The sequence below is a fragment of the Staurois parvus genome, unplaced genomic scaffold (assembly GCF_062004578.1).
Source record: "Staurois parvus isolate SC_StPar_1 unplaced genomic scaffold, SC_StPar_1.0 ptg000291l, whole genome shotgun sequence".
NCBI lineage: Eukaryota > Metazoa > Chordata > Amphibia > Anura > Ranidae > Staurois > Staurois parvus.
In genome coordinates, this window is record NW_028318087.1 from 3,495,509 (window position 1) to 3,512,272 (window position 16,764).

Genomic DNA, 16,764 nt, shown 5'->3' on the forward strand with positions numbered 1-16,764 from the left:
TGTGTTAAATTTTTTGACATAGGGTGCAGGCAGATTACGGGCCTCACATAGCTGCTGCCAGGCCCCTAATCTGCCATGGGCCCCTATATACCGCCTCCTCATGCTGCTGCCAAGTCCAGAGTCTGTCATGGTCCCTGTACGGCCTCCCATTGCTGCTGTCTCCATCGCCACACTCTGCTGCCATGTGCCACTTTCAGGTCTCTTCACACTGCTGGTGTGTTAAATTTTTTGACATAGGGTGCAGGCAGATTACGGGCCTCACATAGCTGCTGCCAGGCCCCTAATCTGCCATGGGCCCCTATATACCGCCTCCTCATGCTGCTGCCAAGTCTAGAGTCTCTCATGGGTCCCTGTACGGCCTCCCATTGCTGCTGTCTCCATCGCCACACTCTGCTGCCATGTGCCACTTTCAGGTCTCTTCACACTGCTGGTGTGTTAAATTTTTTGACATAGGGTGCAGGCAGATTACGGGCCTCACATAGCTGCTGCCAGGCCCCTAATCTGCCATGGGCCCCTATATACCGCCTCCTCATGCTGCTGCCAAGTCTAGAGTCTCTCATGGGTCCCTGTACGGCCTCCCATTGCTGCTGTCTCCATCGCCACACTCTGCTGCCATGTGCCACTTTCAGGTCTCTTCACACTGCTGGTGTGTTAAATTTTTTGACATAGGGTGCAGGCAGATTACGGGCCTCACATAGCTGCTGCCAGGCCCCTAATCTGCCATGGGCCCCTATATACCGCCTCCTCATGCTGCTGCCAAGTCTAGAGTCTCTCATGGGTCCCTGTACGGCCTCCCATTGCTGCTGTCTCCATCGCCACACTCTGCTGCCATGTGCCACTTTCAGGTCTCTTCACACTGCTGGTGTGTTAAATTTTTTGACATAGGGTGCTGCAAGATAACGGGCCTCACATAGCTGCTGCCAGGCCCCTAATCAGCCATGGGCCCCTATACCGCCTCCTCCTGCTGCTGCCAGGTCCAGAGTCTCTCATGCCATGTGCCACTTTCAGGTCTCTTCACACTGCTGGTGTGTTTAATTTTTTGACATAGGGTGCAGGCAGATTACGGGCCTCACATAGCTGCTGCCAGGCCCCTAATCTGCCATGGGCCCCTATATACCGCCTCCTCATGCTGCTGCCAAGTCTAGAGTCTCTCATGGGTCCCTGTACGGCCTCCCATTGCTGCTGTCTCCATCGCCACACTCTGCTGCCATGTGCCACTTTCAGGTCTCTTCACACTGCTGGTGTGTTAAATTTTTTGACATAGGGTGCTGGCAGATTACGGGCCTCCTATAGCTGCTGCCAGGCCCCTAATCTGCCATGGGCCCCTATATACCGCCTCCTCATGCTGCTGCCAAGTTCAGAGTCTGTCATGGGTCCCTGTACGGCCTCCCATTGCTGCTGTCTCCATCGCCACACTCTGCCATGTGCCACTTTCAGGTCTCCTCACACTGCTGGTGTGTTGAATTTTTTGACATAGGGTGCTGGCAGATTACGGGCCTCCTATAGCTGCTGCCAGGCCCCTAATCTGCCATAAGCCCCTATATACCGCCTCCTCATGCTGCTGCCAAGTCCAGAGTCTGTCATGGGTCCCTGTACGGCCTCCCATTGCTGCTGTCTCCATCGCCACACTCTGCCATGTGCCACTTTCAGGTCTCCTCACACACTGCTGGTGTGTTGAATTTTTTGACATAGGGTGCTGGCAGATTACGGGCCTCCTATAGCTGCTGCCAGGCCCCTAATCTGCCGTAGGCCCCTATATACCGCCTCCTCATGCTGCTGCCAGGTCCAGAGTCTCTCATGGGTCCCTGTACGGCCTCCCATTGCTGCTGTCTCCATCGCCACACTCTGCCATGTGCCACTTTCAGGTCTCCTCACACTGCTGGTGTGTTCCATTTTTTGTCATAGGGTGCTGGCAGATTATGGGCCTCCCATAACTGCTGCCAGGCCCCTAATCTGCCATGGGCCCCTATACCGACTCCTCATGCTGTGACGTTGCAACAACGTGGAATTCAACCCTACATATGTTAGACCGCCTTTACGAACAGCAAAAGGCCATCACAGATTTCCTGATGTTAAAAGCAGATAAAGGTACTCCCTGTGTAACTTAGATGTCAGCCATTGGCAGCTCATGCGTGACACCTGCGCTTGCTCAGGCCCTTTGAGGAGGCCACGCTATTCGTGAGTCGGCAGGACTATGGGATGAACGACGTCATTCCTCTGTTGCACGTCCTGGAACAAATGCTGTTAACAATGGCTGGTCAGGGTGCGGTAGACGTGGCGCACAGATCTCAACGCCACATGGCCCCTGTGGGGGCAGGACTGGAAGAAGAGGAGGAGGTAGAGGAGGACATTGGTGCTCAGGAATTATTGAGTGAAATGGGTGGTTTTTCCACTCAGCGGACAGGAGTGGAGGAGCAGGAGCATCTGGTAGAGGAGGAGGAAGAGGAGACAGAGGACCCAGACGCACCGTGGCAGTATGCTGTGGAGATGGAGGCAGGGAGTCCCTCGCATTCCTTGGCACAAATGGCCCATAGCATGCTCGCTTGCTTGCGTAGCGACAGCCGAATAATAACCATCAGACAGAGGGATGACTTTTGGCTGTCCACCTTGTTGGACCCTCGCTACCGTTCAAAAATGGTGGCCTTTTTCACACCTGCTGAGAGGGAGGCCAAAATAACGTACTATAAAAAACACCTATGTAGTCAGCTGGTCTCTGCCTGTCTGCGCCAACGTCCATCCTCAGACACTGTGGGCCCTGTGCGCTCGTGTTCCGCTGCCATGGCAGCAGGGGAGGGGTGGGGTGGTAGGAGCAGTGGCAGCTCCACCAGCAGCGGCTGCCTCAGTCTGCAGTCGATGATGAGTAGCTTTCTTCACCAGCGCAGTGAGGAAACTACTAACCAGCCGCAGCAGCAGCAGCAGCATCAGGTGGACCTGGAGCAGGACCTCAAACAACAGGCTTAGGCCTACTTGGACAGCACCCTGCCAACCGAGGTAGACAATCCCCTTGACTACTGGGCAACGAAACTTGACCTTTGGCCCCAACTAGCTGAATTTGCCCTTGAAAGGCTGTCATGCCCGGCCAGTAGCGTGGCATCGGAGCGCGTGTTTAGTGCGGCAGGAGGTATTGCAACTCCGCGGAGGACACGACTGTCCACCCAAAGTGTGGAGAGACTCACGTTTGTGAAAATGAATCAGGCGTGGATTAGTCTGGATTTCAAACCACCAGTTCCTGACACAACTGACTAAATCCGCCATGAATCATGCCCCAAACATGTGCCACTTTCAGGTCTCCTCACACTGCTGGTGTGTTCCATTTTTTGTCATAGGGTGCTGGCAGATTACGGGCCTCCCATAGCTGCTGCCAGGCCCCTAATCTGCCATGGGCCCCTATACCGCCTCCTCATGCTGCTGCCAAGTCCAGAGTCTCTCATGGGTCCCTGTACGGCCTCCCATTGCTGCTGCCTCCATCGCCACACTCTGCCATGTGCCACTTTCAGGTCTCCTCACACTGCTGGTGTGTTCCATTTTTTGTCATAGGGTGCTGGCAGATTACGGGCCTCCCATAGCTGCTGCCAGGCCCCTAATCTGCCATGGGCCCCTATACCGCCTCCTCATGCTGCTGCCAGGTCCAGAGTCTCTCATGGGTCCCTGTACGGCCTCCCATTGCTGCTGTCTCCATCGCCACACTCTGCCATGTGCCACTTTCAGGTCTCCTCACACTGCTGGTGGGTTCCATTTTTTGTCATAGGGTGCTGGCAGATTACGGGCCTCCCATAGCTGCTGCCAGGCCCGTAATCTGCCATGGGCCCCCGTACCGACTCCTCATGCTGCTGCCAGGCCCGTAATCTGTCATGGGCCACTGTTGTCGCTTGTTGGCATATTCCGCTCGTTCAGATGCTCCTTCTCCTGCTACTCCTCTTCACGGATTCCGTCAGCAGTCTTTCTTGGAATCCGTTTCCAAGAGACAACAGTTTGCGAGCACGCACCCGACGGTGCAGAAGCTGAACGTCCTCCTGTCCAAGTTGCTGCTGCCAGGCTCGTAATCTGTCATGCGCCCCTGTACCGCCTCCTCATGCTGCTGCCAGGTCCAGAGTGTGTCATGGGCCCCCGTACCGACTCCTCATGCTGCTGCCAGGCCCGTAATCTGTCATGGGCCCCTGTACCGCCTCCCCATGCTGCTGCCAGGTCCAGAGTGTGTCATGGGTCCCTGTACGGCCTCCCATTGCTGCTGCCAGGCCCGTAATCTGCCATGGGCCCCTGTACCGACTCCTCATGCTGCTGCCAGGCCCGTAATCTGTCATGGGCCCCTGTACCGCCTCCTCATGCTGCTGCCAGGTCCAGAGTGTGTCATGGGTCCCTGTACGGCCTCCCATTGCTGCTGTCTCTATCGCCACACTCTGCCATGTGCCACTTTCAGGTCTCCTCACACTGCTGGTGGTTTCCATTTTTGTCATAGGGTGCTGTATGGCCTCCCATTGCTGCTGCCTCCACCGCCACACTGTGGCTCCACACTCTGGTTTTGGCCCCGTGACTGCCCAAATGAGTGAAGTGTGCGGTGATTCTAAGATCGACGGCACTCATCTGCATGTCATACTGACTGACAGTATTATTTCTCTTCCCCAGCAGACTCCAAGGGCATTTAAATTAAAGGTACAGTGTTCTGCACTAATATTAAGTCTCTCTGAAGCCTAGAAACACCCTTTTTTAAGTTAAATTCACAGCGAATTTATTCGACTCGAATCGAATATTGTCCACGAATTCGCCGAATCAGTCGAATCGAATTTTTCATTTCTTCGCTCATCTCTAATTATAACCAAAAGGTTTAGAAATCAGGGTATTATAGTGATTATCAAAGTGAAGGTGAAAAGGAGATGGAGTCCTAATGCAAGTAAGCGTGATGGATTTACACCCCGAATTTTCTATGTACACATGAACTAAATAAAGGGTTGACAATACAAGCCTTTTATACAAAGGAGCTCTTATCGTGCTCAGTTATAAGTGGTTACAAAATTATTATGTGATGAGCCTTTTCAAATCAATAAAGGCATATGTTCAAAATGTGGAATGAAATATATGTATAGACAAATTACTTTGCTTTTAATTTTGGATAGAATAGGACAGGGTAGAAACCCCTGTCTATATTTTCTGTCTGTTTCCCTTGTTTCCTGCCTTGAAAATGCAACAGGACGTGAGGGGAAATTTCTTCAAAGTGGAAGAAATCCATAATTTATACAGCTGTCACTGGAATCGGTTTCCCTTTTGGAAGACCTCCTCTCACTTCCTGTTCTGGTGACAGCTGTAACATTTTGGATTTCCTATCCCCTCTTGTCCCACTAACAATGGTCACCAGGACAAATACAGACAGTGAATCCCTTCTTTTGAGGAGGTGCAGCGGTGATACCACGAAAACAGTAACAAAGAATGCCCTGAAACATCAGTGTTTTTTTTTATTTTATTTTTGTCTATCATTTTTGCAATGCAGAGCTCAGTGACGTTTTGAAGTCCTATACTCCAGGTGTGCAGGCCTTATTGTCACTAGCATTACAAATCTTACAGGGATCCTAACAATTCCCTCCTCTATACAAAATTATGTTTGGGAGATACACTTCAAAACACAACTATAGTAATTTCTTTTATTTTAGATAATAACCCGTCAGTTTTTTTTAACCATGTGTCCCATTGGGGAGATTTCTCTTCGCTTCCTGTCCCATAGACACAACAGGATGTGAAGAGAAACCTCTCTAAAGCGAGGGAAATCCATGGCTGTCACCAGAACTAATGTCCCCATTGAAAGATTTTTCCTCTATTTCTGTACTGGTGACAACTCAAAATTTGGGATTTTCTTTTACTTTCACTCTCAGTGGTAATGGTCATCACTCACCAGGACAAGTAAGGTAGGAGAATCTTACTAACTGGGGCTCAGACAGCAGTGAAGGTCCAACAGGTGTTCCAAACTTCTCCATTCAAACCAAACTAAAAACAAACATTTTTTAACTTTTATATTCATTCGCAAGCTGAGCGATTTTCAAGCGTTCTCGGGCATCTTTATTTCAGCGTTTTTGTTCATGCAAATAAGCACTTTCTAGGCATATTTCAGTTACATGTGTATTCAAGATTAAGGAGTTTTTGCTTTAGCTAAAGCAAATCAGTAATGGGAAGAGTTCATTTCTTTTGTGACACCTCCCCCTTCCTTTAGATTGTAAGCTCCATGAGCAGGGTCTTCATATTCCTTCTGTACTGAAATGTATTGTAATTGTACTGTCTCCCTTATATTGTAAAGCGCTGAGCAAACTGTTGGCGCTATATAAATCCTGTATAATAATTTCTTACCGGCTCAAAAACACTCCAAATATGTCAGAGAAAATAAGCAAAAGCACTTTTTACGTGCAATTACCGGCATTCCTAATACAGGTGTACCTCAGTTTATGAGTTTAATGCGTTCTCTGGGATGTTTTGTATTGTGAAAAATTTGTAAACCAAAACATGGTTTCTCACATGAATGCATTGAAAACCAATTAATCCGTTCCGGAGGTCAGAAAAAGGTAAAAAAAAAAAGTCGCAGTCACTATAGGTCAGTACCGGTTTTTAAATGTAATTACCAGCACTTTTTTTTCTTCACTATAGCTCAGAGATTCAGCTGTCACTTTCCCCCCAGCTCAAAGAAAGAAAGTTTCCTTCTAGTTTATTTCCCTGAGTTAAAAGAAACATAAACACAACTATAGTAATTTCCTTTAGCTCGGGGAAAGTGACAGCTAACTCTGTGAGCTATAGTCAAGAAAAAAAAAAGCCGGCAATTGCATTTAAAAATCGACACCAACATACACTTTGTATTGCAAAAAAAATTCATAAAAAAATTAGTAAACCGAGGCATTACTTTCAATGGATTTTCATTGGTAAACCAAAAATTACGTTAACCGAGGCGTTCGTAAACCGAGGTACGGAGGTAGACTGGGGGGCCAAAGCCACCCAATTCTGCTACAGGTGGCAGAGCGCTCATATGTGAATGACCATCATGTAAAAACATTAGATTTTGTTTGTTGGGAGTTTGGGAGTTTTGAGCTTCAAGCTACAAAATGCTTAGGTGTGAATGGGGCCTAAGGTATAATCTCTGGAAATTCCATTAGGAGTGGAGTGCAACTGCTTCATGTCTACTTGTGGCGTAGGCTAAAAAAAGTGGATGTAAAATAAATTCAAAGCAAAGAACTTGGCGCTGATATTCAGTTCTGGGTGGAGAAGATGATGTCCCATATTTAAGGGTGGAGTTGGTGTCCAGATGCTGTAATGGTGGCCATACACAGTGCAGTAAAACTGAATAATTGATGTGCAATTTATTTAAACGGTTGAATCAGACATTGCTTGAGTAACATTAAACGTTTCAACTGACCCAAGTCGATCGGCTTTGGTGGGGTAAAAAAAAAATCATTTAGGTTTGATCAATGGTGTTTTGCACACCTTTGTTAATCACGTATGATTGGCCTACGAAAAAGTAAACATATTCCATAGGGCCTGAAATAACACTATCAAATGACTCTGTATGATTTGTTTACACCACAATCGATCGACTTAGGTCAACCAATACTGTCACATACGGCTTTTTTACACTTGCAACTGAGGAGAAGTGGTTAAGCCTAATTTTTACCACCCCTTGGGCAGCGGCTGGGGGTGTACACATTCTGAGCCTGCAAAACTTTGCGGCAGGAATTATATCCCCTTTTCGATCTACTTTGGTCAATCTAAACCATCCTTATCTGTCGCTCATCATTTGACCATGCCATTTTTCTCCTGCTTGATCACTTAGTTTTATCATACTGTGTATGTCCACCACTAGGGCTCCTTGACATCAGATGCCATCAGGCGTGTTATTAAAGTAGAAGTCTTGTAGGCAGGTGCCTAGGGGGAGTTGTATGCTTAGTCTAGTTAGTTGGTCTGCCCAGGCTGGGGAAAGAGATTCATTTCTAAGATCTCAGCTCCCGGGATTTTTCTAGAGATGACCTTATACCCCCTAGTCTTCGAACGTAGCGAAGAGGAATTGCTGCTACCACCTATGATCTCCCCTGCTCTACCAGCTACAACTGAGAAACCTGCCAGACCACTGGTGACCAAGGCACAGAGTGACCGCTTCCAAGACTTCTCCCGCCAACCCATGGATGCGTTCCTTCCGCAGGAGTCAGTGTTCCACCCAGAGGCAAAGTCATTCAGCTACCTCACCTTCAAAAGTACTTTAATTAATATGTGGCTAAATGTTACGAGTACACTTCCCCCATTGTGCCCAAGGCCTTGTTTCACCAACTGGAAGAGGAAAGACCGAAAATGTACAGCTGAGTCATATGGGAGAGGTTGCGATGCACCTCTCGGAGTTCTGGTACCAAAATGAGTACATTGAGGCAGAATTCCACCACAACATGGGCCACCAGATTTATATGGACCAAATCAAACTAGTGATGCCCGGTTATAAATAATTAGTGGTGCGCCATATCGGACGGAAACACCCTACCATGGCAGAGTGGATCTCCTACCCCAATCTGGCATTTTATGTATAGGTACCTACCATCAGAGAACTGTGTTACTCTATGCTTTCCAATACAGTTCTAGTGTTGGCTGATTGGTATACTGTTATTACTGCTGCTGCTTGTACTGTTGCATGTTTTTTATTATGGGGTATGGTGGCAATCTGGGACAGCTCACAAAAACAGGAGGGAAGTATAGGCAGGTGCCTACAGGGAGCTGTATGCTTAGTATAGCTAGCCGGTTTGCCCAGGCTGGGGAAGGGGTTGATTTCTAGGAGCTTGGTTCTCAGGCTTTTTCCAGGGTCAGCCTTCCACCCTGTGGCATACATAAATAGGGGGAAGGTCCATTTGAGGGGAGCCCCTAAGAAAACTTGGAGAGAGCATGCCAAGATCTTGGAGTCGAAAAGTTCAAGAGCCAGCATGTAACTCCACAAGATAACAGGGTTCCGGAGGACACTACCAATCGTTGGAGATCGCCGGTTATGGACTAACGCCTGTAAACACACTGTATGCCTGTGTAGCCACCTCCATTAGGTAATTATGTCCTGGACTATGTTATTGTTGATATTTATTCTGCAACAGAGAGTCACAGTAATGTTTATTAAACTGTTCCAAAGCCTGGTCTGAAATCATTCAAAGGGGAGCATGATGATATCTGGCATATGAAAGAACAGATCTAGTATATCATATGGGGTATGAAGCAAGGCCACTATAAAGGGTAACACAGCAGAAGGTGTGGATGAAGAGAACAGTTGCTATGGGTAACCAAAGACTTCTGAAGAGCATACAGCAGCCTGTCATGAAGCATGGTACCTTACGTGGCGGAGGGTCCTCTAGTAGTGAGGGGGTTGATGGTCTGGCTTCCTCCCCAGCAGGGGGTTCACCAAAGGTATTGGGACCGAACATGTTACAAAGACCCATGGCATGGCCACATGGTGCAAAGGAGTAGTAAGAGTTAATCAAGTGCATGTATGAGGTCCACTCTATGTGCATGGGGGGCCCCATTCTGTCATGGGGAGTGAGGTGACTGAGGTACGCTGGACAGGTGGAGAAGGCATAGGCTCAGCGATGTCCCTCCTAAATGTAACAAAGCAAAGGCAAAGTGTGTAGTGATACGGTTACAACACCTCCTGCCCTCAGGCACCCTCCAGGCCAATGGATCAATAGTATAAAGAGTATAAAGATGTATGGAAGTTCGTCGCAGGCCAATCAAAGGCGTTGCAGCTCCAATACAAAGCTGGGGAAGTTTGATACAAACTGTAGTGTAGAACAAAAACAGAGCACACATACCTTGAGTATTACCTCAGCAAACAGTAAATTTATTGAGCCTGGCTCTGATGAAGAAGGGACCCCCTTCGAAAGGTGTCAGTGTTATTCTGTGAATTTCCCCTACAGATGGGATTCGCATGTGTCTCCTTATCGTAGGATGCGCTTTTGGATTTTAAATGCCTGTTTTATTACTACTTGTGTGTGTAAATTTACTAATTGTTTACTGAGGTAATGCGCAAGGTTTGTGCGCTCTGTTTCTGTTCTCCACTACAGTGTGCAGGGATACGGGACATATTTCACAGAGGAACAGTTTACTACTACACTGTTAGGCTCATTTCTAAGCTGGGGTAACGCCATAATGTTGATGTCACATGAGTGTGGCCCCGCCTGGTTCCAGGTGTTGATGAGCACATGCACACATCAGGTACCCCCACATGCAGGACACGGTGCCCCACTCACACACACATATCAATGGAGGAAAGCAGACTGAGTATGCCACCACAGCTAGAGAACTGACCATGCTGTGCTCTCATGCCTAGTGTAGTCAGTTTTTCTTTTTAATAAGAAAGCAGGTACACCAGGGATTTCACACAAAGGAAGCAATACAGAGAGAACAGGAGACTTTCTCATACAAGTACATGGTACAGTCAGCACATATCAGAAATATTAAATGTTGGGTTTACATGCAGCACAAACGCATTAAGAACGCATATGCCACGAAAATGAATGTTCTCCAATCAGCCTAGTTTACACCATTGCAATGCTTTCATGTGAATTAAAAAAAGTACAGTATGTGGAATCTTTCCACACCAGTACACATCGCAAGTCAACGCACAAACACATCACAAAAGTGCAGGAACCGCTGCAAGAGCAATGAAAGAGCGCAGGAACTCCTGCAAATGTATGTGAATGCAAATTACAAAAAAAATGTAAATAAATGAAAAAGCCCCAAACCACATGTATGCAGAAGTCAGGATGTACATGAAGCCACGCCCAGGTGGAATAGGAAAGACACGTGATGATTTAGAAGAATGTAATCTGTCCGTAATGCAGAGATCTGAGCTCATTACAAGAAGAGAGACTTTTCCAGGGAAAATGTGCAATGAGAGCAGACAGCTTGTTGGTGTGGAGAGGAGAGCGGCCAGCAGCAGACTTGTGAGCCGGGATCACATTTCCCGGTGGTGTAGTTCACTGCTCCCCCCTACTGCTCCCCACTATTTTCCCCTGCACTCCCTTCTGCTCTCCCCTGCACTCCCGTGGTCTCCCCAACTCCCCCCTGTTCTCCTCTAGTCTCCCCTGCACTCCCCTGCCTGCCGGGGTTAAAGGGAACCCGCTTCCCATCAATGACAGCTCGTCCTATGGAGAACAGCCCCGACCTTCCCTGCAGTGCATGCAGATGAGCCATGCTGGCCGGCCAATGGCAGCGCGCCGTGGGCGGGGCCGTGCAATCACATAGCGGATTGCAGAGAAATTTGGGAAAAGTTGAGCTGAGAGAAGTTTGCAGCAATGCCCTTACTGAGCCCTCTGCCAAATCCCTATAGGAAGGAAAGATAGGGGGCAGGAAGAAAGGAAGGAGGAAGAGGCTGAAGAAAAGAAGGAGAGAAGGACTGTGCCTGAGAGGAGGGGGCCGGAGGCTTGCTTTCTTCTAACTCAGGGGGCAAAATGAGCCTGCTGTCAGCCATAGATACCACTGCTTCAGTCTACCAGCCTGCCCAGCTCCTCAACTGGGTCTATCTGTCCCTGCAAGACACTCACCAAGCCAGTGCCTTTGATGCCTTCAGACCAGAGTCCAACAATGCCTCCCACCCTGATCTCAACAGCTACTCCAAGAGCCCCCCAGATCTCAACTCCTCCATCCACTCCAGCTATCTCAGCAGCTTCCTGCAGCTCCAGAGGACTGAGGTGTGTCCCTCACTTCCCAAAATCCCCCTCTTCCTTCTGACTGTCACTAGTACTAACTGCTCACTAGTACCCATGCCTGCTCAGCCCTTGCTACAAACTCACTTACTGCCTTGTCTACTACTGCTTTCATCTACTACACTCCCACTACTTTATACTGCTCTAGATCCTGGATCATGTTCTAATCCCAGCCTTTATGTCCTGTCCACTGTGTGTCATCTGCAAAAACTACTACCTCCATCTGCTCCACTGTTACTGCTATGTACTAATATATCAGCGAAATCATTGTCTAATCTACTACTACCTCCATCTGCTCCACTGTTACTGTTATGTACTAATATATCAACAAAATCATTGTCTAATCTACTGCTACCTCTATATACTCCACGTTTACTGTTTTGTACTAATATATCAACCAAATCATTGTCTAATCTACTACTACTTCGATCTACTCCACTTTTACTGTTATGTACTAATATATCAACCAAATCATTGTCTAATCTACTGCTACCTCTATATACTCCACTTTTACTGTTATGTACTAATATATCAACCAAATCATTGTCCATTATCTACAACCTCTATCTACTCAATGTTTACTGTTTTGTACTAATATATCAACCAAATCATTGTCTAATCTACTACTACTTCTATCTACTCCACTTTTACTGTTATGTACTAATATTTCAACCAAATCATTGTCCATTATCTACAACCTCTATCTACTCCACGTTTACTGTTATGTACTAATATTTCAACCAAATCATTGTCCATTATCTACAACCTCTATCTACTCCACGTTTACTGTTTTGTACTAATATATCAACCAAATCATTGTCTAATCTACTACTACTTCTATCTACTCCACTTTTACTGTTATGTACTAATATTTCAACCAAATCATTGTCCAATTATCTACAACCTCTATCTACTACATGTTTACTGTTTTGTACTAATATAGCAGCAAAATCATTGTCTAATCTACTACTACCTCTATCTACTCCACTTTTACTATGTACTAATATATCAACCAAATCATTGTCTAGTTTACTACTACTTCTATCTACTCAACTTTTACTGTTATGTACTAATATATCAGTTAAATCATTCTCTAATCTACTACTACTTCTATCAGCAAAATCCCTGTCCATTATCTACAACCTCCATCTACTCCACTTTTACTGTTATGTACTAATATATCAACAAAATCATTGTCTAATCTACTACTACTTCTATTTTCTCCGCTTTTACTTTTATGTACTAATATATTTCATATCAACAAAATCATTATCTAATCTACAACTTCTATATACTCTGTTGTTGTTGCTATAATTATTATTTACTAAATCATTATATAAACTAAATCAATGTCTGACCTACTACTACTTCTATCTATTTCATTTTTACTTTTATGTATTAATTTATTAGGTAAACTACATCATTGTCTGATCTACTACTACTACTTCTGTTTACTCCGCTGTTACTACTATAGAGTATTATATTATAGGAAATGTATCGTTTTCTAATCCCTTCCTTCATGTCCCACTATGCATCATCTGCAAAAATTACTTCTAGCTGCTCCACTGTTACTAGCATGTACTAATTATATACACAAAATATTTGTCTGATCTTCTACTATTTCTATTTACTTCATGGTTACTATTACTCCACCGTTACTCCATTGTTACTATTAGTTTTATATTATAGAACTGTATCATTTTTTGATCACTGCCTTTATTTCCAATCTCGGTATGAGTCACCTGCAAACTAGTACTACCCCTATGGACTCCACTGTTACTATTATGTACTATATCATAGAAACTATATGATTGTCTAATCTCTGCTTTTATGTTCAATCCCAATGCGTCATATACAAAACACTACTACTCCTATCTGCTCCTTCTATTGTATGCTACGATAGTATAGAACTGTGCCCATGTCTAAGCTCTTCCTGTGTCCAGTCTGAATATGTGTCATCTGAAAATTACTACTACTCCTATCTACTCCACTGTTACAATTATATACTATACTAATATATAAACCATATCTTTGTCTAATCTCTTCCTGTATGTTCAATCTCAATATGCCATCTGCAAAATACTACTCCTCCTCTCTACTCCACTGTTGTTATTGTATATTGCTATATTATATAAACTGTATCATTCTCTAATCTTTGCCTGTATGCTCAATCTTATTGTGTCATCTGCAAAATACTACTGGTCCTATCTACTCCACTGTTACCATTATAGACTATACTAATATATAAACTGTATCATTGTCTAATCATTGCCTCTATGTTGAGGCTCAATATGTGTCATCTGCAAAATACTACTCCTCATTTTAGGGGCACCATATATTTTACAATCTGGCCTTACAGCCAGGGGCGGACTGACAACTCATGGGGCCCCCGGGCAATAGGGGATCATGGGGCCCCTGTGTCCTTGCCCACACTCAAAAAAATCCTATAAAAGGTACCAGGGGCATTTAATGGGGCCCCCTACTGACCCCGGGACCTCAGGCAGTGCCCGAGTGCTCAAATGGTCAGTCTGCCCCTGCTTACAGCCTTTCTACAATCACTACTCTATACTCTCCAAATCCATTCAATGTGAGGATCTACCTAGTCTACCAATCGATTTGTATCATCAGGCAGTCCTTTGTTCTACTTTTTGGTAGATCTTAGGCTGCATTCACATCTGCGCATTCCAGTAATGCATGCACAAGTGTGCATTTCTGCTTGTGTTCCCGAAATGCACAAAAAACATGCATCTTGCTTGTGTTGCCATTAATTGTTAATGGCACCCCAATCGTGACCAACAAATGCACATATTTGTGTATGGCAACACCCATGACAAATGTGCAGTAAAAAATGCGACAAGTTCTATGCCCAAAAGATATAAAGGAGCTTCCTTGGTGCATTTGTCATGTGTAGGTCAACCTATTCAAATAAATGTGTGAAACCCACAAAGCAAGCATGAAAAACGCACATGACTGCGATGCAGCAGTGTGAATGTGGCCTAAAGGAGATTGCAGCTTGTGTGGTAGTCTTTTCTTCTGTCTACTCTACTGTTACAAATATATAGTATTATATTACAGAAACTTTACGAATGCTACTACTTCTATCTACTTTACTGTCACTGGCATATACTATTATATTAAATTGCATCATTTACTAATTACTGTCTTTCTGTCCAGTCATTTGCAAAAAACTATTACTTTTGTCAACTCCTGTCACTATTATATACTAATAAATATGGTATAATTTGCATCGTCTAATCTCTGCTATAATGTCCAGTCTCAGTATATGTCCTCAGAATACTACTACTTCTCTCTTGTTGTACCTGCTCCACTGATACTATTATATACTAATATATGGTACATTTGTATCAGCTAATCTCTGCTATAATGTCCAGTCTCAGTATATGTCCTCAGAATGCTACTACTTCTCTCTTGTTGTACCTGCTCCACTGATACTATTATATACTAATATATGGTATCATTTGTATCAGCTAATCTCTGCTATAATGTCCAGTCTCAGTATATGTCCTCAGAATGCTACTACTTCTCTCTTGTTGTACCTGCTCCACTGATACTATTATATACTAATATATGGTATCATTTGTATCAGCTAATCTCTGCTATAATGTCCAGTCTCAGTATATGTCCTTTAGAATACTACTACTTCTCTCTTGTTGTACCTGCTCCACTGATACTATTATATACTAATATATGGTATCATTTGTATCATCTAATCTCTGCTATAATGTCCAGTCTCAGTATATGTCCTCAGAATACTACTGCTTCTCTCTTGTTGTACCTGGTCCACTGATACTATTATATACTAATATATGGTACATTTGTATCATCTAATCTCTGCTATAATGTCCAGTCTCAGTATATGTCCTCAGAATACTACTACTTCTCTCTTGTTGTACCTGCTCCACTGATACTATTAGTTGCACTTTCTACATTTATTTCTTTTTGTCACATTGTACTGTTGATATGAAGTGAAATGCTACATGTATCCTTTTCAGTCTATAATAATATAATCAAGTTGTGTAAATACTGAAAACTTTTGCAAAACATCACAACTGTATGGATATAATCATGGCTGCAAGGACTAATAGAAAGGATTTATCCATTTCATATGAAATGAATGCCTTCGTTATACTTGCTGTAGACTTTTGCAGTTTGAATTGTTTGGTACCCTAAAGCTTACAATATAGGTTACAATCTGATTGTACAATCTCCTTTCTACATACCAACAACCATATAATGCACAGGCCTGCCAGATCAGATACAAATCGATTAGATAGATTGGGTAGATCCCCATATTATGTAGTTTTGGTAAATTGATTGTACAATTTTTTAACAGTTAGATTGTAATGTGTATGGTGACTCTAACAAGCGTTTATGTGGCTCTTTCACAAAGTGTTTAAGGCGAAAAAAATATTTTCTGCCTTGCCTAGCAAGTTTTATTTAAGGGCATCTGGCATTGGTCTGTGGAGAAAATTCCTTTATTTGCTTTAGATCAGCCAGAGTCCAGGGAAGTGTAAGGATAATATTGTTGACAGTGTGATTAACCCAGTCAGTGCCAAATGACTTGGCTGAAGGGAACAAAAGCCTGCCCTGACAGCTGCTCTTGTAGACAAATGGTTACACAGATTTCCCTTTGAGTGATCCCAGACAGTAATATCTATCCAGGGCCTGTAACGAAAGGAAAGAAAGAAAATTCCATCAGCTTTATCCAAGCGTGCTATAAATGTTTTAATAACAATTTAAGGGTTTTATTTTTCATGCAAACTTCAAAGTATTCCCAGAAAAAGAATATTCCAGGCTGCTTTAAAAACAAACTTTCCATCCAAATATTCTTAAGGAACATTAAAAATGCAGGGCACTAGTGCATTGGGAGGTCAGTTGTTCATCAAACGGCAAGACCAGACTTCCAAAATATACTTCATATGTATATCATTAATCTAGCCAGAAATCACAGAAAAAAATGATTGTATGGTAAACGTATAGATTTGTTATGCAGAATCGTCGCCTCTAAAGCTGGTTATACACAGGAAGAGAACCTTGCTGCTGCAAAGGC

At 44.5% G+C, this 16,764-nt stretch overlaps 1 protein-coding gene across 2 annotated transcripts in view; it reads left to right on the forward strand.

Moving 5' to 3' along the window:
• Positions 1-11,252: 11,252 nt before the first annotated feature.
• Positions 11,253-16,764, forward strand: part of ZCCHC24 (zinc finger CCHC-type containing 24) — a 175,545-nt gene continuing 170,033 nt past the window's right edge. For both annotated transcript variants that reach the window (XM_089682514.1, XM_089682515.1), the window contains exon 1: positions 11,253-11,678. In XM_089682514.1, coding sequence (XP_089538640.1) covers positions 11,439-11,678 — 240 coding nt within the window. In that variant the 5' untranslated portion in view covers positions 11,253-11,438. The remainder of the gene's footprint in view (positions 11,679-16,764) is intronic.